The sequence below is a fragment of the Acomys russatus genome, chromosome 5 (assembly GCF_903995435.1).
Source record: "Acomys russatus chromosome 5, mAcoRus1.1, whole genome shotgun sequence".
Taxonomy (NCBI): Eukaryota; Metazoa; Chordata; class Mammalia; order Rodentia; family Muridae; genus Acomys; species Acomys russatus.
In genome coordinates, this window is record NC_067141.1 from 1,640,226 (window position 1) to 1,661,739 (window position 21,514).

Below are 21,514 nucleotides of genomic sequence, written 5' to 3' on the forward strand. Positions count from 1 at the left end.
GTCTCTGCCGTCCGAGTGCTAGGATTCCAGGTGTGTGTCAGCACGCTTGACTTATGTGGTGCTGGGAATTTAGCCCATGGCTTTGTGCTAGGCAACTGGACTGCATTCGTAACCCTAATTATTTTCTTAATGTTGTATTGGAATCAGAATTCAAATTAAGCACTATGAGTGATGGCTGTATCTTTTGAGCCTTCCATTTTCATTCACTAGATGTGCTAGATTGTTTGCCCCAATATTTTCCAGTCTTGACTTTGCTGTTTGCATTTGGGTAAGCTGATGACAGAGTCTCGCCCTCCTCCAGACCCACCATGTGTTGCTCCTGAAACATCTCCTTCCTCTCTGTGTTTGTTTCTCTGTGATCTCATCTAGTTCATATCCCCAGTGCCCAGGTAAAAGCCAGAGGCAGTGGTGCACACCTATAATCCCGGAGCTAGAGAGGCATCCCTGAGGCTCGATGGCCCACCAATTTTGCTGAATTGGCAAGGTCCAGCTTCAAAGAAAGTGGGAAAGCCTATCTCAAAAGGTAGGAAGAGTGACTGAGGAAGGCACCTGATGGCAATTTCTGGCCACTACAAGCATGTGTGAATATACACACACGCGTTTGCGCGCGCGCGCACGCACGCACGCACACACACACACACACACACACACACACACACACACACACACTTGCAAATAAATTATGCTCCCAACTCCAAAGGCCTTTGTGTCTCTTTTCTTTTTCTTTTTCTTTCCCCAGATATTCCTGTAATTCATTCCTTCCTGTCCTCAGAGCTTCCCTGCATGTTTGACCATGGCTCCCATTCCTTCCTTACTTCTCTTTCCTCCGTGGCATCCATCGCTCCCTGACGTAAGCAGAGTTGCTCGATTGCCTATTTGTTTTCTTCCTGTCTCCCCAACAAGCTGCTGAATCCTCAGAGTGTAGAATAATGCCTGGCCCCTGGTGCTGCTCAATAAACATTTGATAGATGAACACATGAAATAATTCTGCAGATATAAATATGTTCCTTAGCCATGCCCATGCCTGGTTCTCTACAAGAGAAGTAGTGGCTTTCCCACCTGGCTAATTGTCTCGAAGTCTTAGAGAATTCACAGAGGGCTCCGTGGAAGACTTGGGATTTATAATGAGTTGAGTTGACCAGGCCAAAAGGGATCTTTAGCCAGGAGGAATATTCACAGAGGATTGTGACCTGGGGAATATGACATCTTGGAAGGTCAGAAAGAAGCCCTGACTAGAGCCTGGGGCGGGGGGGTGAGGCACAAAAAATTAGGTGGAAGGGCCACTAAAGGGGTTTCTCCCAGGGATAAAAAGAGTGTAAATGACAGGCATAGACTAAAACTTTGAAAACTGCAACCGACTTCTTTGCTTATTAAAAACTCATGCTCAGAACATGTTCCGAGCAAAGCTCCATTCAAAGGGACTAATCTATTTCCCAAAGGGCAGTATAAGGTGGGTGCCAGGGCTGGTTAGTTTTGTCAACTCAACACAAACTAGAGTCACCTTGAGAGAAGGAATCTCAACTGAGAATTGCCTCAGTCAGACTGGCCTGAAGGCATGTCTGTGGGAGATCTTCTTGGTTAAAGAAGTAGGAGAGCCCAGCTCACTGTGGGTGGGGCCACCCCTGTGCTGGTGGTCCTGGGCTGTACAAGAAAGCAGGCTGAGCAATCTATGAGAGCAATCCAGAAAGCAGCACCCTCCATGGCCTCTGCCTCAGCTCCTGTCTCCAGGTTCCTGCCTTGATTTCCCGGGATGATGGACTGTAAGCTGGCAGCCAGATAAACCCTTTCCTTCTTAAGTTGGTTTTGGTCAGTATTTATTTGGTTTCCGTTACTCTTTAGATTTCAGCTTTCAGGATGTAATAACATCCACTTGCTAAAAACACACATGTCAGTGAGAATTGGTAAGTGTGGCTTCTGTGTAAGACCCACTGCAATCAAAAGGTAGACATTCCCACACTGAGACCGGAGAGACGACGCAGTTCAGAGCACAAGCTGCTTTTCCAGAGGACCCAGTTCAAATCCCCGTAACTCCAGTTCCAGGATGATCTGATGCCCTCTCCTGGCCTCTGCAGGCACTGCACACATGTAGCTGCAAGCAACCACTTACAAACACAAAACAAAAATAACGTGAAAGAAGTTTCCATCATCTTCCCTAAAATTCTCTTTTGCTCTTTTGCAGCAAGGCCTCATAGTGTCCCAAAGTCCTCCTGACTTTGTCACAGTCTTGGAATTTCACATAAATGGAACTGTACAATATACCTTTTTTTGTAAACAGTGTGTGTGTGTGTGCGCACACGCGTGAGCATGCGCACATGCGAGTGTGTATGTTCACACATGCTTGTAGTGGCCAGAAATTGCCATCAGGTGCCTTCCTCAATCACTCTTCCTACCTTTTGAGATAGGCTTTCCCACTTTCTTTGAAGCTGGACCTTGCCAATTCAGCAAAATTGGTGGGCCATCGAGGCTCAGGGATGCCTCTCTAGCTCCGGGATTATAGGCGTGCACCACTGCCTCTGGCTTTTACCTGGGCACTGGGGATATGAACTCAGGTCCTCATGCTTGTGTGACAGGCATGTACCTATGGAGCCACCTTCCCTGCCCCGTTTCTAGATTTTTTCACTCTGCTTGTTGCTGATATTCATTCTTGCTGTTGCATGTATTGATCATTTGTTCTTTTGTTCCTGTGCACCACATGCTTTTCTTTTATTTATGGTGCTTAAAATGGTTTTGCAATTTTGAAATACAGATTGACAGGAAGTTAAAAATGTGGAATGAGGAGGCAGGCGCGGTGGCGCACACCTGTAATCCCAGCACTCAGGGAGACAGCGGCCGGCGGATTGCTGTGAGTTCGAGGGCAGCCTGGACTACAAAGCAAGTCCAGGACAGCCAGGCTACACAGAGAAACCCTGTCTCGAAAAACCAAAAACAAGCAAAGTGGAACCAATCTTTGCATCTACATGTTTCTATTTCTCTTGGAAAAACCCGAGATTGAAATTCCTTTTCTTTTCCTTCTTCCTTCCTTCCTCCCTTCCTCCCTCCCTTCCTTCCTTTCTTCCTTCCTTTCCTTTTTGGAGATTGGGTCTTACATAGCCCAGGCTGCCCTTGAACTTACTAGGCAGCTGAGGATAACCTTGCACTTCTGACTTTTTAGCCTTTCCTTTCTGAGTGCTAGGATTACAGGTGTGTACCTCCAGTGCCAAGTTTATGGTGCTTGGATAGAACTTAGAGCTTTGTGCATGCTAGGCAACCTCTCAACCAACTAAGCCACACCCCAATCCCTGAAATTCCTTGACCATAGAGCACTAAGTATATGATTTTATAAAACTCTAGCAAATAGCTTTCTAGTCACACCATCACCATTTGATGCTATCAGCCTTCCTCTTTGAGTCACTTTAGTGAGTGTGTGTGTGTGTGTGTGTGTGTGTGTGTGTGTGTCTCCTTGTGGGTTTATTTTACCTTTGGTTTATCCCTGGGATAATAGGAAGGTGTGTGCCATGCACGGGTTTAAATTATGAAAACAACCGTCTGTCCTGTCTATTTATTAAAAACCACAGATGGAGCTTATTTTGAGCAGGTCCCTGCATAAAGTGACTCACATTCTGTGCGCATACTGGACACTTTTATATCAATTTAAAGCAGTTCACTTCTGTTTTCCATTGATCCATCTTCTTGCTGGATTGTAAGATTTCTTACATTCTGGATCCAGAGCACGTGTGAAAGATGATAGGGTGAGCACTGTGAGGCACTCCTCTTTTCTGGGTGCAGTGGAACAGGGGTGGTGGTCAGAATAGAAATGGGGTGTTGAGGTCATTGGAAGAATGATGAATGCGTTTTACACACACACACACACACACACACACTGGACCCATTAATATTTTAAAACATTTTTGAAGAATTTGTAGCATGTCCCCTTTGCTACTGAGTATTCTTAAATATATTTTTAAAAGAAAAAGACACCTGAATCACCTCTGTGCTTGCCTTAATGGCAGGAGAATGTCTCAGGAACCTAGGATGTGCTCCCTTCTCCTGGTCTTCCTTCTGAGCCATGCAGGTGCATGTCAGAAAGATGCAAGCTCCACGCAGGGTAAGTCTCAAGGAGAGAAACACCTTTTATGGCTTCCACACTTTTAAGGGATGTAGCTGGATGTGTCAGTCTTAGCTCATGATGCATTCAGGTGAGAGAGGGGTGAGTTCTGTGTGCCTGTGGATAGGTGAAGGTCTTTTAGGTTTATTATGCATGGTTTGTCTTACTTTTTGTTAGTGCATATTATTTGTACAAAATAATAAATTAATTATAACATTTTCACACATGCACACCATGTACTTCAATGAAATTCACCCCCAACACCTTTCTTTCCCCTACTCCCCATGGGCTCACTAAAGCCCACATATGAGGGAACACCCAGTGCCTGCCTTTATGAGTCTGCCTTATTTTGATTAACATGATGATTTCCAGTTCCAATGTTTCTCCTGCAAATGACATAACTTCATTCCTCTTTATGGTTAAAAAAAAGAATACTCCGTTGTTTATATAGACCACATTTTCCTCACCAGTTTTGCTGATGGATTTCCAGGCTGGCTCTATATCCTGGGAACTGTGGATACTGCCACACTGAACACACATGTGCAGATACCGCTGGTGTGCTGCCTCAGCTGCCTGCGTGACACTGAGTGGATCATACGGTAGTTCTTGATTTCCACAGCAGCTGGACAAACTGACACTCCCATTGACAGTGTGGAAAGGTTCTCGGTGGTGGTTGTAAACTAAGGTTTTCTTACACTGGCCATAGTGCAATGGCTACAACTCATGGAAAGCCTGAGGGGCTTTTGCTGGGCTCCTGTGGTAGCGACGCTGGTAGCGACGCTTGCCTTTATGAAGGTCATACTGTTCAGTTCTAGTCACACATCCAATGGCTTTTTTTTTTTTGCAGATTTACAGCCATTGTTGCAGAAAATGGCGGTGAGTGTTCCATTTTTATTTTAATCAAAATCCCTTCCACGAGCGCTGCCAAATTTGAATGTTATACTCGATGTTATCTCTTTGCCTTTTAGGAAGAAATAATAGAGGGAAGCTATCTGCATGGTAATGTCCCCAGTCTGTCCCCATGTGTACCTTCTGAGACCTTCAAACAGAGTACGGGTCTGGCGCCTGTGGAATGATTCCGTTTAAAGCTGTCTCTTTATTTTGTCCCCACTGTAGCATTACTGGATCTCATACAGTTTGAAAGGTAATGTGCCTCTGAGGGGTTGGAAAAGATGGTCCCCGCCCCCCCCCCCACCCCCCCCCCCGCCCCGTCCTCCTCGTCCTCCCCGCCGCCCCCAACAACCGTCAGGCGGAGTTCCTTACTTGAGAAAAGTAGTATATACTCATTGCAAAGAGCACCAGCCAACATCCGGTGTTTTAGTTGAAACATTTGCTTCCCAAATACTATTGCGCCAGTGATGTAGCTTAAGACCAAGGTGCCTGAAGCCCTCCTGAGGAGGCAGCACTATCCACAGTGCAGCTGCAAGAGAAACACGGCTGTGTTTACTGCCCCCGCAGGCTGGGCCCTCCCCCTGCTCTCTATCCCTTTGGGCAGGAGAATGAAGCTGAGGGTTGGGGGGAAAGGGAGTGGAGGCCCCACCGCTGGGGAGTGGCAGAGCTGGAGCGTGACCTTGGCACCTGGCTCCAGGGCCTGTTGCCACCACTGCTCTGCTCTCTGCTGCTCAGGCCTGTACGAGAGACTGAAGAGATGGGGTGATATGGCAGGGTGGCAGAAATTCTATAAAGAAGAGGGAACGCAGGCCTTCTACCCCCACCCCGCCCCCAGGGACAGCCAATCATTTCTAGGGAAAGGCCCCTGTCCCCATCCCTCCCCTATAAGATCTCCAATGGGAGGTATTAGATACACACTCTCAGGCTACACTTTATTAACTTACTTATTCTATGTCCATCCATCCATCTATCTGTTTATCTACAATGAAAAAGAGATGACCAAAAAAGCTATTTGTGTCAGGTGGGAGTGGCACATGCCTTTAATCCTAGCACTCAGGAGGCAGAGGCAGGCAGACCTTTGAATTTGAGGCCAGCCTGGTCTGCAGAATGAGTTTTAGAAAAACCAAGGCTACGCAAAGAAACACTGTCTTGAAAAACCAAACCAAACCAAACCAAACAACAAAAGCAGTTTGTAGGGGCTGGAGATGGCTCAGTCAATAAAGAGCTTGCCTCACAAACATGAGAGCCTGAGTTTCGCTCCCAGAACCTGCATACAAGTTTTTGGCCTGGCCATGCTTGTAATTCCAGGGCTGGGGCACACAGACAGGAAGTTCTTAAGCTTTGCTGCCTAGCTAGTCTAGCTGAATCAGTGAACTCCTGGCCAACAAGAGACCCTGTCTCAGTGATGCTTGAGGTTGTCTTCAGGCATTTCCATGAAAACACACACACACACACACACACACACACACACACGCCTGTATACACACAATATATACCTATATACACACACACATCTGTGTATACACATACCTGTATAGGCATACATACCTGTATACACACACATATTTGCACAAACACCTGTGTATAACACACACCTGTATATACACACATACCTGTATACACACACATATATACACACACACCTGAATACACACATATACACACCACCTGTATACATAATACATGGACACACCTATATGCACACACACATGCACACACCTGTGTACATGCATACATACCTGTATACACACATATATGCACACACACTTGTATACATACATGCATGCACACACCTGTATACACACATACATACCTGTATATACACACACCTATATAGACACATACATGCACACACCATACATGCATACATACCTGTATATACACATACATACCTGTATACACACACACACACACACCTATACACACACACACTTGTATGCACACTCATGAACACACCCCTTCCCACATTGCCAGGTGAAGGCATCCCTTATTTCTTGACATAAAGATCCCTGGCACCCCGGCCCATTCCCACCATCCTCTCTGAGCCTCAGAGCACATGGCTGATACAGCAGTGTTTGCAGGGGATCTGGCCATTGATTTCCTCCCATCTGTCTTTGCTTGAAGCTCCCATGTGTGGACTACAGACCTGTCCCAGAGAGTCCTTGCCTATCTGAGCTCACGGAATGTGCCCTTCACCATCCCCAGCCTGCAGGTGTGTATGTGAGACCTGTCCTTACGTTCTGCTATTGGTCACATATTAGTGCAAACCAGCTGTGGAAACTGGAGGGACTTTACTGATTAAAGACCAGCAGGGGTGGATTAGACACCTTTCTATTACTAAACACAATCTCCGAGACCAGGGACTTCTGTTTCTACAACAAAGTCCCCAAGACAGGAACGAGTTTTGGCATGAAGGAACGGATCAGTAGCTAAGAGTTTTTGCTGTTCAAACATGAGGACAAGAGTTCAGATCCAAGCACCCATGTTGGTGGCTCACAAATGCCTGCAACTCCATATACAAGGGATCTGATGTCCTCTTCTGGCCTCTGCGAGCACGTCTATACACATATGCACACATGCTCACACAGATGCATATATACACAAACATGAATATTAATTGACTTCACAGTTCTAGGGGCTAACAGGCCATCGCCCCTATGAGAGGGAAAGATCACATGGGGAGACAGGAATTTGGGGCAGGGTTCATGCTCAAGATCACTTTAATCCTTTCTTCAAAACGGGACAGTGTCTCACAGGAACTGTCTCAGTTCCTTCCAAGGGCAGCAGCCCTATCACCTCCCATTCACACAGTTGTTGGTGACAGCAGTGGACATTCAGCTAGAGCACCAGGAGGGCACAGTGTGGGGTGTGATTGATGACTGGGGTGTCTCTGCATGCTGGTAACTCAGGACGATACCTTGAGAACAGCACGTGAGACCAAGGATGTGTTATCTCGGCACTTGCACACCACTGCTCTGTTTAGCAAAGATGCCACCTCGAAGTTGGTGAGTAAAGAAACCGCACAGTTCTTTGTTATTTCCAGTTTTAATAAAAACAGAGATCTCAGCAGACAGTCACACCCAAACTGCACCCACAGGGCTGCTTGCTTGTTATTTGATTCACCTTACGGCTGGAGGGGCTGTCGGGCCCACATTGCCTCTGTCTTCATCTCTCCCAGCCTTGTAATTAGCAGTAACAAGTAACCTTTGTCTCTCTGACAGTAAGATTTGCCATATTGTAGGTATATCACCGCTACATGCACATGCACATCTTCATTCTTAGCTGATTGGCATGACTGCAGACACCAAGAAGGAGTAGGGAAAAATGGTGGCCACTGCCGAGCACTGCTGCTCTAGGCACCTTCAAGAATGCTGGAGACATTTAATTCTCACAACACCCCACATGGTGGGGCTATGTTTTCCAGATGTGAGTTCTAAGGCCCAGGTGTAGGACTGCCAACTTAGTAAACAGATAGAGGACGTCCAGGGACTAGAGGCATAGCTAGGTTGATAGAGTGGTTGCCTGGCATGCATGGAGACCTGGGCTTGTGCCCAGCACTGCAGGAAATGGGCACGATAGGCACACACCCACCATTCCAGTGCTGGGGAGGTGGAGGCAGAAGAATCACAAGTTCAAAATCATCCTCGGCTGCACAGTGAGTTTGAAGCCAGCCTGGCCTACATGAGACCCTGTCTTAAAAGACAAAGCACAACACTCAAATAGATGACATCTAATTAGACTGACGTTCAGATAAGTGTGAACTTGAAGATTTGCATACGTTCAATCTGTCTTTTATATCCAGTGTTTGCCCACAAGCGTTATTTCACACTGGCTTCCCAGAGCCTATTTGTGTAAGGAATATTTAAGCAACTGAGCATGGCCAGACAACTGTAACCCCAGCACCTGGGAAATTAAGGCAAGAGGAATGTCGGTTTAGGGCCAGCCTGGAGCACATAGCTCCAAAGCTGAACAACAGCAGCAGCAAAATCCAAAAGCTCCGAGGTCAAGAGGAAAACAAGTTCATAAATAGCAGAGAAGCGGCTGGCAGCCCGACGGGGCACTACAGACACAGATTAAAGTGCCTGGGTTTCCGTCTGGGCTCAGCACTGGGGATTGAGTGGTAGGAAGAAACCAGGGAATACTTGGCTTTCTAGAAGAGGTCTGCGGCTGAGGGCATGGACCAGGCAGGCCACAGAATGGGGAGATAACCTTGACCACCTGAGGGAGAAGCACGCTCAGTGTTGTTCATTCTTTGCATTTCCTAAATGGAATTGGAAATTTGGATTTTGTAAAGAAATCCTCGACTTCACAGTATTTGCAACTACAGCCCCCCCCCCCCCCCCCCACCCCATGCAGGCTTCTTGACAGCTGGTGGACTCTGGTGAGTCAAGGGCAACAGCTAGGCTGCTGGCCATGGTGCTGCTCCGCTGCTCTGTCTTCTGTCCTCACGGATTAAATCTCTCATGCCTAGGCAGTCATGGAAACCCACTTGAAGCAGTATCTGTACCAGCCCTGGAAGCTGCTGGAGGACCTGAGGGACACCGATGCCCAGCAGTTCCACACTGCCATGAAATGCCTTTTGGAAGAAAAGTGGGACCGGCTGGTGAGGCATCAGATGAATACCGGGGAAAGTCGGTATTTGCTGGGCCATTCTTGACTCCTTTCTCTCTTCTGCATCACCTCCCCAGCCTGGGACTCTAGGACCTGGCTTTTCTCCTTCAGTTTCTCCATGTTACATTTTTCTATTCTTATGGGCACTAAGTGTGCTGACGGTCTTCTAACAGTTTGAGTTGGTAAGCCTGAGGGTGATTGCTGTGTGCAGTGGGTGTAGAGAGAAAGGGCTGTGCCTGTCTGTCCTTAAGGTTACAGTGTAGGATAAAGACAAACAAATGATCACAAAACAAGGTTAGTAACACTTGCAGCACAGAGAGCAAGATCCCCAAACCCCAGAATGCCTTGAGGCTCCAAAGCTGAGGGCTAGCATCCATTTATTGGGGAGAGTTAGGTGTGGATCATTGCTCCAAAATGGAGTCAAGCCTTTGCCAAGCCTCAGTTTTCTCATGTGAGCTCAGGATGGAAAGATGATTCTCGTCCTCCTCCTCCTTCTTCTTACCAAAGATTAGTTTATTATTTTATTTTTATTGTATGTATACGAGAGTTTAGTCTGCACGTGTGTATGTGCACCACATGTGTGCCTTGTGCCTGTGGAGGTCAGAAGAGGCCATTGGGTTCTCTGGAACTGGAGGTTCTGGAAGGTGTAAGCTGCTCTACACGGGTGCTGGGAGTTGACCTGAGGTCCTTCGCAGGAACAGCAAGTACTCTTCATTGTTGAGCCATCTCTCCAGCTCTAAAATGTTAAGATTCTTATTAGCTTTAATTCACATGGATTTTTGTGAGGATTTAAACATTTTAATGATTATATATTTATTTTTATTTAATTATTTTGGTAGTGTTAGGGATCAAACCTAGGGCCTCAGGAGTGCTGGACAAGCTATATTCCTAACTCTTAATCCGTCTTACTTTAATATTAGCTATTAAAATGTAACAGCCACTAGTTTGGTATGAATAGATTTCGTTTTGAAATGAACTTCAGCTTTTAAAATAGATTCAGTTTAAAATCTATAAAAATATGTTATAATGCTTATTGAGGCATATATATGTATATATGTGAAATGTTTTTCTAAGGGAATGACCAGCAAGGAACAAGTGAATAAAAATGTAAAATTTGTAGGCCATATCCCCCAGTCACAATTAGTTAATTCTGCTATTAAGTATATGCCAATAAAACTTTATTTACAACAACAAGAAGTGACTCAGTTTTGTCTCGTGAGACAGATAGCCTGTCTGCCACTGTTTTAAGGATTTAGCACATATGGATTAATTTAATCTTCATGGCATACTTCAAAAAATTTAAAAAACGTCACCATTTAAAGCTAGGTTTGCTGGCTCAGGGCTGCCATCCGAAACTCAGGAGGCTGAGGCAATATGAGAATTTGGCATTTTCTGGGCTACATAGAAAGTTTCAATTCAGACTGGACTACAGAGTGAAGCACTGTACACACACACACACACACACACACACACACAGAGGAAAAATCTCTGAAGGTTTATCATAGTGTTCAAGTGCTGGCATAGGATGCACAATGTTCTTAATTTCATCCATAGTACCTGTAAACAAAATAAAAAATTAATTTTGCATTTTAATAACTAGATGAGGAATGGAGTCTTCGAGAGTCTAGTGATACACCTTGGAAGTATTGACTCTGAGGTTGGAAAATAGGTTCTTGCCCATGGAAGCTATGGGTCTCTCCAGAGTGATGTTTTAAGGATCTATGAAACAAAATATAGGCTACAAAGGAAGTCAGTTCTCTTGAAGATCACGTATAGAAAGGCCCAGTACAAATGCAGAGGTGAACTACGCATTTCTTTAACACATCCACTAACTAATAGAGCTCAACGGCAGGTTTGGTGACTTCTGGAACCCTCAGTAGGTATTGACTGTAAAGCTCTCAAGATTAACTGTGATGCACTGTGAAAATGCCCACCATCCCTGCCCTGACAAAGATCCTGCTCTCCTGTGAAGCCTGGTGCCTAGGATGCCCCCACCCCAGAGGACACACCACAGTTCTATGTAATGAAAGTGAAGATGTGATACCCATGCAGTCCATCTGGTACAGGAAGAGCAGGTGAAAGCCTGGCCTCTGACCCAAAGGTGATGGAAACTTCTAGAAGTTCCCACCTAGCAGCATGATATGAAACTGTGACCCTGAATTTCTTCACGAAGCAGAATGTGAGTCCTTTCCAGTACTGTTGAGTCAAGAGGCAGCTTGCATGTGACTATAATGGTTTGAATATGAAACATGCCTCATGAGCTCATGGTCCCCAGCCAATGGGACTATTTTGGGAGATGTGGTGGAAACTTTAGGAGATGGGGCCTAATGCCAGGAAGTAGGTTACGAGAGGGGCCATGGTTTGAAGATTGTGGTGGTCTCTCTATTTACCTGTTTTCTGTTAGCAATGCAGTGAACAGCCCCCCTTGACAAACTTCCACCCCCGTCACGTTCTGCTTAAGGACATGGGACCAAGTGACCATGCAGCAATCCTTCTGAAACTAGCAGACCAAATAAGCATCTCCTCTTTCAAGCTGTCTTCTCATGCTCTTTGGCCACTAAGCTGCAGTGACTGTAATTGCTCTCACCCCTCCAGGACCTGAAGGACACTGTCATCAACTTGAGAGACATTCGGGAAGAGGCCCTTCAGAGCCCTGGTGTGAACCGCAGCCTTTTCCTCATCATACTGGAGCGGTGTTTCCAGGTGTTGAACCCCTTGGAGTGTGTGGAGGTCCTGGGCAGGGTGCTCAAAGGGTCCTCAGGCAGCTTGCTGCAGCCAGACATCACAGACAGGCTACCCCAGGACCTGCGCGAGGATGCCTTTAAGAACCTGTGAGTCATTCCCTCTGAACTCTTAATGCTGTGTGCTGCTCAAGGTCTGCTGTGAGGGTTCAAGGAGGTTAATATCTAGCAAGGGAGAAGGGAACGGGCACAGGTAGACATAAGTCACCTCAAACAGAGCTGAGAGATGCTTTGATCAAAACTGTCTTCTCTCTCAAATTGTAGTCACCTGGAAACTAGTCCAGTTTTTGCCACATCTATCCACCAGCTGCCCTGTGGTCTGTTTCATGATTTTATTATTCTTCATCTTTTCCACTAAAAAAAAAAAAAAAAAAATTGTGCTTTAGGGCCCGGAGAATGGCTCAGTGGTAGAGCTTTGGCTGTGCAGGCATGAGGAGCAGAGTTCAGATTGCCAGAGGCCATGTAAATGGCAGGAGGATGTGGAAGTCTGCCTGTAATTCCAGCCTGGGAAGGTAAAGACAGGGCATCTCCAGGACAAGCTGACTGGGGAGTCCAGGCTTGTCATAAAGCTCTGGGCTTGATTCTGCCTCAATGAAGAAGGTGGAAAAAGCAAGCAATGAAGATTCCCAACATCAACATTAGCCTCCACAGGCACGGGCACTCACGTGCTCCCACACACGTGCAAAGAGACATGTGCACCACACATAGATACATGGAAAAGAAAAGAGTTAAAGAAAATTTGGCCTCATTTCCATAAATGGGAAACCAGTATTTTTGTTTTAAGTAAAAAGAAAAAAAACTTAAAATACACTGAAAAGCAGTGCTACTGTATCCTAGCTGTCTGCACTGCTCTCTTGAATATATTAGTCAGTTGTAGGTCAGGTACCTTGGACAACACACACTTATCTCTGGGAGCTGGGACATCCAAGGTCAAGGCATGGTAGATTTGGAATCTTTCTCCTTTCTGGTTCATAGCAGTGTCCTTTCGCCATGCCCTCTCCTGGCAGAAGGGGCACAAGAGCCCTGTGGAGTCTCTTAGGCAAGGCCACTAATCCGTCAGGAAGGCTCCAGCTCCTGACCCTGATGTGATTTGTCCCATTTTTCTCTCCTCTTCTCACTCTACCTGCCCTCCCTTTTCTCTTCCTTATGGATGAGGAAATCGAAGGGTGGAGAACCTAGATGGCTCACCCTAGGGCAGTAGTGTTCCATAGGGAATTGTAAACAGCAGTTTTTGGAGTGAAAACTCTTTTCTTTAAATGATGCTTACCATTCTGCATGCATATGTATTTGTTTGTTTGTGTGTTTGTGTGTCTGCATGTCTGTGCCTTTCCACTTTCCCTGGTTTTTTAACCATGGGGTGGCAGTGACGGTGGGCTGCTTTTAATCCCAGCACTCATGGAGGCAGAAGCAGGTGGATTGCTGTGACTTTGAGGAGAGTTTGGTTTACAAAGCAAGTCCAGGAAAGCCAAGGCTGCACAGCAAAACCCTGTCTCGAAAAACAAAAACAGCAACAAAGAAAACAAAACAAAAAACCCAACAAAACAAACCAGGAGGTGGTGGTGCATGCTTTTAATCCTAGAACTTGGGCGGCAGAGGCAGTTGGTTCTTTATGAGTTTGAGGCCATCTTGGTCTACAGAGTGAGTTCTAGGACAATCAGGACTACACAGAGAAACCCTGTCTCAACAAGCAAGCAAAACAAAACAAAACAAGCACTTGCTGCTCTTCCAAAGAACCTGGCTTTGGTTCCCAGCATCTGTGTCCTGCGGCTCACAGCCACTTATAATTCCAGTACCAGGGCATCAGACGCCCTCTTCTGGCCTCTGCTGCTACTGCACACATGTGATGTGCATACAGGTAAGCAGGCACACGCAGAAATATACACAAAATAAAATAAAAATTTAACAAAAGACAAAGGGAAAGAGAAAGAAATAGAAAATATAAAGACAGTGTGGGGGTTAAGGGGAAATTTATATGCTCACACACAGAATGCCTGGGGAAGGGACTGATGGGACTGTACATTAGAAAAGGCGGATGGATGATTGACATGGTGAGTTGCAGTCATGGTGCTAATGTGGAAAGTTGTACTTATGGTCTGGGTGTGAGTGGAGAGGCTCCCAGGACACAGAAGTTTGGAAGGTTTTTTCAGGATGAGCTGAAAGGCTGGGCAGTTCCAGAGGCTATGAAGTAAGTGGCAAGCCCGATTTTTTTTTACTAACTGGGACCTCTGGGTTGGGTGAGAAGGAGAAGATGGTGGCTGGACCCATGGGGGTAGTACAGCAATGACAAATCATACTGCAATGACTTACAAAGTGATAAGATCATTTCACAAGAGCAGGAAGTTATTTGTCAAAACACCAGAGACTGACAAGTCTTGAAGACAATTAGAAAAATCAGAGATGGGCTGTGGTGATGGCAGAAATGCACAGTGGTATAGCTGTGGTGGAGACAATTGGTGGTTCCTGAAAAGGCTAAACAGGAGGGTGGGGGTGCAGCTCACTGGTACAACAGGTGCATCACATATGGTGTGAGGCCTCAGGTTAAATTCCAAGCACCAACAAACAAAACAAAAGGTGAAAACAATCTAAATATTCACTGGTTGATACTTTGACAACCAAAATGTAGTCTACCCACATAATGGAATATTATTTACTCATAAAAAGGGACGAAGGCCCGATACATCCTCCAACATATGTCAGCCTTGAAAACATCCTACAGGAGCAAGAAGCAAGACATAGAAAAGATGATTCAGTCTCCAGAACAGGCAAATCCACAGAGAGGAAGTGGGTTAGTGGTTTCCAGGTTCTGGGGAGCTGGGAGTTGAGGGGTGACAATAAGCTGCTGGAAATGTTGACAATGATGGGTTTTAGTGAATTCCAGATGTAATCAAGTTGACAACCAAGAGCAGCCATCACACACCCACTCTCACACAATGCATATGTGAAAGTCAGAAACCAAGATTTGTGCGTGCTGCCTTTGGAGGCTGAGTTACCTCCCATAATACAATATTTTTAGTTCCACCCATTTCCTTGAAAGTATCATGATTTCATTTTCTTGAGACATGATATTCTTATGCAGCCCAGGACAGCCTCAGATTTGTTTCATATCTAAGGCTGACCTTGAACTCCCAACTTTCCTTATTCTATTTTTGGGAGTGCTGGTGAATTACATACCTTAAAGAGATGAGTTATAGGGCTCGTAAGCTGTATATCAAAAATGTTATTGCACACAAAGAAAGAATTCAGAGCGGAGGAAGCAGAGACGAGACCCACAGGCTGGCCTCTGCAAGGTGCTTGGTTGTGAATGGGAAGAGAAGAATGAAGAAAACAGTCAGCACAGCAAAGGCATGCGAGGGGTTTCTGCACTGCAGCCCTGGCAAAGTGCCGCATGGCTCCTTCATGGTGGGCATCTACCTGTGTGTTGTTAATGGACACCCGTGTCTGTGCGTCTTAGATCTGCAGTGTTCAAAGACCTCTATGACCAGACCTCAGCCCATGCCCAGAGAGCTCTCTACTCCTGGATGACAGGGACCCTGAGGACACCCTTCAACGTCACTGGTGAGACCTGCTTGTCAGGGAGGGGATGGGGTTGCTTGGAGTCCTTTGGAGGGAAATTCCACCCTCCAGACAGATGCTTCACTTCCCAAATCGGGGTTGATTTAATCGCTTTTGTGATTTTCATTCCATTTCCTCTGCCACGCTTCCCAAACAGCCTGCTCTTCAAACGCTGGAGTTTCTGAGATGGGGATGTGTCTACCTTACAAGTGACCGCTGCGTGTCCTTGTTCTGCGGTGATGTCTTTCATTTTATGAGAGCCTTTAGAGTGGGATTACAAGTTTAAAGCCTGTGTAAAATGTGTGCATTGAAGTGAGATAAGATGGTTTTTGTTAGAAAATTTTCTGTTGGTTCTTGGCAACCAAAGCAAGGATTCCTTGGGGTGCATTTATTTGACAGTTGTGCACTAAAACCTTGCTTATGTCCCACAGTGGCCAAGGCGGAGGTGGGAACAGTGTAGAGCTCCTCTCTCTCTCTCTCTCTCTCTCTCTCTCTCTCTCTCTCTCTCCCTGTGTGTATATGTGTGTGTGTGTGTGCGCGCGCGCGCACACGCATGTGTAGAGATCAGAAGGCAACCTCAGTTGTTGTACCTCAAATCATCACCATCCTTTTTGAGACAGGCTCTCTCTCAGAGATCCAGGGCTTGCTGGCTAGGTAGGCTAGCTGGCCAGCAAATCCCAGGGATCTGTCTGCCTCCATTTCTCCAGTACTGGAATTCCAAGACCATGCTACCACATCAGGCTTTTGTTATTGTTGTTTTATTTGTTTATTTTGTTTTTGAGACAGGGCCTCACTATGTAGCCTTGACTGGCCTCGAACTCACTAAGCAAACCAGGCTGGCCTCAAACTTATGAAGAACCGTTGTCCCCTACCTCCCCAGTGCTGGGATTAAAGAAAGGCATGGATGGCTTGAAAAAATGAGTTCTGAGTATTAAGCCCAAGTCTTCTTGTGTGCTTGACAAGCACTTTACCAATGTGTAGTCAATTGTGTGCACTGAGCATGTGTAGACGTTTCACTTGTCCTTGCTCCCTGAACAGTTAACAACCGTTAGTGCAGCATGCTCATTCTGTTTGGCATTATAAATGATATAGATATGACTGAAAATGTAGGAGGGGAATGTGTGATGACTGCTCATTTAGATAAGGGACCAGAACAATCAAGGGTTTGGGTGGTCTGCAGGGCGTTATAGGCTCTTGGCTCATTATGTCTGATGACATTACAGAGACGGAAAGAAAAGAGAAAGAGAGATAAACAGGGAATCCTGGAAGAAGTTGGTTAGCTAGTCTACCTAAGTTGGTGAATTTTGGGTTCAAATAAGAGACCATGCCTCAAAATATCAGGTGGGGAGCAGCCAAGGAGGACACTATATTCAGCCTCTGACCTTCACATGTGCATGCATACATACACACACGTACATCATGCAAAAGCTAGTCAGTGTTTTAGCCTTTTAAGCTTGTATGTCATCAGACATTGGATCTTGAAATCAGTCAATGACAACGGGTGAATGAGGGTGGGGTCTTACCCCAGTAAGGCTCTATATGGACATTGGTATTTAGACTGATACAGTCTTCTTGCTTTACCAAAAATCAGTGGTTCTTTTTTTTTTTTTTTTTTTTTTTTTTTTTTTTTTTTTTGAGACAGGGTCTCTCTGTGTCGACTTGGCTGTCCTGGACTTGCTTTGTAGACCAGGCTGGCCTCAAACTCACAGCGATCTGCCTGCCTCTGCCTCCCGAGTGCTGGGATTAAACGCGTGTGCCACCACGCCCAGCAAGTTAGTGGTTTAAAATTTTCAACCATGTAAAAGCTATTCTTGGTTTTCAGACTATGTAGAAACTTGGTGGCCCAGGTTTGTCCCATGGGCTGGGGTTGGCCAGTTTCTGAACTAAGAAACCAGGGGAAACTTCCCCAATGAATGTTATCTGAATTAAGTCTGAGATGAAGAGGTTCACTCTGCCATGTGAAGCTCAGTGAGGGGAGACACTCAAGGGTGAGGGACAGCAGGCACAAAAAAAGCTTTGGAGTGAGAGTGAGCTCATTGTTTTGGGGGGACACAGAGGAAGCCAACAGATCAGGGGAACAGGATATGGTGGCCAGTCCTTCCCTGGAATTAGTCTCCAAGAGACCTGTGGGAGTAACTTTAAACAACATATAACCAATGTCTTACACACATGTGTGCATTCACTCTGCCTAGCTTTAGTCATGGCTTCCAGGAGCCTGAACCTCACACCACATAACCCTGAGGAGGTCACTCAACTCTTTATTGTCACTCTAGTTAGGAACCAATTTTCCTTCTAGAATTCCCAGATGTGGCAAGTTCCATTGTTAAATTACAGTGAATTCAAGTGCGTTCTATTTGAACCCTAAATTCTCTTAGTCCATGAACTTCCCAGAGGTAATGGGCTGTACTTTGACCATTAAAATACTCCATGCCTGGGGATCATGGCTCTGCAGAAATGCAGCTCATACTTTGTGATTGGTTGGAAAAAGGCCAACTCAGTTTAGATCTTGGTGAATGTTGTGGTCCTTCCTTGTGGTTCTGTCCTTCACCAGTCATCCCAGATGTCAACAGTGGTAGCTACACACTTTAGTTTAAAAGTATTTGTGTGTGTGTGTGTGTGTGTGTGTGTGTGTGTGTGTGTGTGTGTGTGTGGTGTGGGTGCATGTGCTCATGTGTGTGATGGCTAAAGGTAGTAGACATCAGATGTCTTCCTCAATTACTTTCCACATTATTATTGCAAGACAGGGTCTCACACTGAGCCTGGAGCTCACTGATTGGCTAGACTAGCTGGCCAGTGAGCACTGAGGATCCATTTAATGATCCAAACTCAAGTCCTTGCACTTCTGAGGCAGCAATGTACCATGGAGCCCTCTCCCCAGCCCCCAGCCCCTGCACCTCTGACTCCCTAGCTTGAGTAGATAACAAGGTTGTTGTTTGTTTGTGAATCAGCCCATGAAAAAGCTGACATGTCTGTCTCATTTAGACCTTGCCAGTGTCCACATCTCCCAAAACAGCCCTTGGTGTCGGATTCATATGTTCTCACTTTTTCCTTTTCCCTAACAATACTATGCTGTGTGTAAAGATCTGTACCAAGGGCCTGGGGTGGGGCAACCTCAGCTTGCCCAGATCATTGAAACTCCATGTTGGGTCGTGACTGTGACTGTTCTTAAAGACCTAATGACATGTCATAAGTGGGGGATTTCAAATGCCAGAACTCAGTGACGCAGACGCCCCTGGGAATTGCCAAGAGAAAGAGATTATTTCCTTCTAAGGAGATAAAAAACAGCTTAAGCTGGATTTGATAGCACAATCCCAGGTATGTGGGAGGCTCAGCAGAAGGATTGCAAGTTCAAGACCAGCCTGGGCAAGTGAGTAGGACCTTGTAACTAAGTGAAAACAAGGCAGAGAGTTTTTTAGTGGCAGAGAACCATTCCTGGCAAGTGTGAAGTCTTGGATTCCATTCCTAGTATCACGTAAATAAAAAAACAAAACAAAGCAAAAGCAAAAGAAGCAAATCTGAAGGGCGGCGTGGGGGTAGGGGGAGATGGCTCAGTTGGTAAAGTGCTTGTCCCGCAAGCTTGAGGACCTGAGTTTGATCCCCAGAGGCCACTCAAAAAAGCCAGGCCTGATGGGGATATGTTCATAGCTTCAGTGTTGAGAAGGGAGAGATAGGTGATCCTTGGGCTCACTGACCAGACAGCCTAGCTTGCTCAGTGAGTGCAAGTGAACAATCCCCCAAACAAAAACAAAAAATAAACAAACCAAAAAGGAGTTGGATGAGAATGAGAAATGACACCGGAAGTTGTCCTTTGGTGTACACACACACACACACACACACACACACACACACACACACACACACACACACACATACACACACAAAGCTTCATTCCAGGCAATCAGAGGTTCCAGGGGACCTTAGGAGAGCTTGCCTTCATTCAGATACAGTGCATGGTAGTTAAGGTATAATCTAGTTATTATGACTAACCAGATTTAAATGAAGGTGGCGATAGAGAGTCAAGCATGCTGTAGGCTGTCAGGTTACTGACTGAAGAATTGAACTTAAAGTAAATCACTATATTTTCTGGTCTCAATTGTTGAAAAAAAATCTGAGGACCTAACAAGTTCCAGGTCCACTGATCTGCGTGCCACACAGTCAAGTAGCGGGTCTCAGTGGTGGCTATCTGTGGCTTGTGTGTAGCATGGGGCTTCACAGTGGGACTCAATAGATGGCAGCTGAATGAATTAAAAAAAAATGCCATAAAGAGTCCTGACATCAAAGATGCCTTGGGTCACCACACACCATGTGGCACAAACGCACATGCACGTATGTGGAGGCTGAGGTCAGTGCTGGGAGTCTCCCACAGTCCCTTTCCACCCTTTAGCTTACTGCTTGTGGAGGCCACAGGAGAGGGTCAGGTCCCCTGGAGCTAGAGTTCTAGATGGTTGTGAGTGGCCCGACACAGGTTCTGGGAAACTGAACTTGAGTTCTCTACGAGAGCATTTCGGGCTCTTAATTGTTGAGCCATCTCTACAGCTCTTCCAGCTTGTGTTTTGAGACAAAATCTTTTGTTGAACCCGGAGCACACTAATTTGGTTAGGGTGGCTGGCTAGCAAGGCCCAGGAATCCTCCCATCTCTACCTCTCCAGTGCTAGGACTGCAAGTATTAAAGACAGGCCACTCTGCCTGTTGTTTGCTTTCTTTTCTTTTCTTTTCTTTCCTTTCCTTTCCTTTTCTTTTCTTTCCTTTCCTTTCCTTTTCTTTTCTTTTCTTTTCTTTCTTTTCTTTTCTTTCCTTTCCTTTCCTTTCATTTTCTTTTCTCTCATGTTGGCTCTGGGGAATCAAACTCAGGTCTTCATGACTGTATTGCAGCATTTTTATAATTAATTAATTAATTAACTTTACAACCCAATCATAGCTTCCTCCCTCCCCTCGGTCTCACCCTCCCTTCCTCTTCCATGTATCTCCCCTTCCCTACCCCTCAGAAAGGCGAGCTTCCCCACCATGTACCCATGCCAGCTCATCAAGTCACATCAGGACTGAGCACACCCTCTACCATGGTGGCCTGGCAAGGGAGCCCCACCAGCGGGAAGTGATAGAAAAACATGCAAGAAAGTCCTTGTCAGAGACATCCCCCGCTCACCTTACTAGGGGACCCACAAGAAGCCTGAGCTGCCCATCTGGTACATCTGTGTATGGGCCTAGGTCCAGTCCATGCATGGTCCTTGGTTGGGGTTTCAGTGTATTGCAAGCATTTTAACAGCTGAGCCACCTCCCCATTTAGAAGCTGTTACTTGTTTATTTGTTATTTATTTATTTCTCTTTTTCTCTGTAGATGGCTCAGTTTCATGGGTCAGTGCAGAAAAATTATGGATTTTGGGCAGATACATGGTTCACCTGTCATTTGAAGAAATTATGAACATTAGTCCCATAGAGGTAAGTTGAAAAGGTCTGTTTCCATGTCCTTGTCAATACACCTGGAGTGGGGCATTCTCTAAACTTCCAATGTTTGTAAAACAAAGATGGCCTGGAAACCATCCACCTGCCTCAGCCCATCTACCTGCCTCAGCCCATCCACCTGCCTCAGCCCATACACCTGCCTCAGCCCATACACCTGCCTCAGCCCATACATCTG

At 45.9% G+C, this 21,514-nt stretch overlaps 1 protein-coding gene across 1 annotated transcript in view; it reads left to right on the top strand.

Annotated features, from left to right (window-relative positions):
• The first annotated feature begins 3,993 nt into the window (after nt 1–3,993).
• Otoa (otoancorin) overlaps nt 3,994–21,514 on the top strand; it is a 75,141-nt gene continuing 57,620 nt past the window's right edge. The window contains exons 1-9 of the mRNA XM_051146986.1: nt 3,994–4,084; nt 4,932–4,960; nt 5,053–5,083; nt 5,201–5,228; nt 7,100–7,187; nt 9,447–9,578; nt 12,182–12,417; nt 15,779–15,882; nt 21,215–21,315. Of these exons, the coding sequence (XP_051002943.1) occupies nt 3,994–4,084; nt 4,932–4,960; nt 5,053–5,083; nt 5,201–5,228; nt 7,100–7,187; nt 9,447–9,578; nt 12,182–12,417; nt 15,779–15,882; nt 21,215–21,315 (840 nt within the window). The remainder of the gene's footprint in view (nt 4,085–4,931; nt 4,961–5,052; nt 5,084–5,200; nt 5,229–7,099; nt 7,188–9,446; nt 9,579–12,181; nt 12,418–15,778; nt 15,883–21,214; nt 21,316–21,514) is intronic.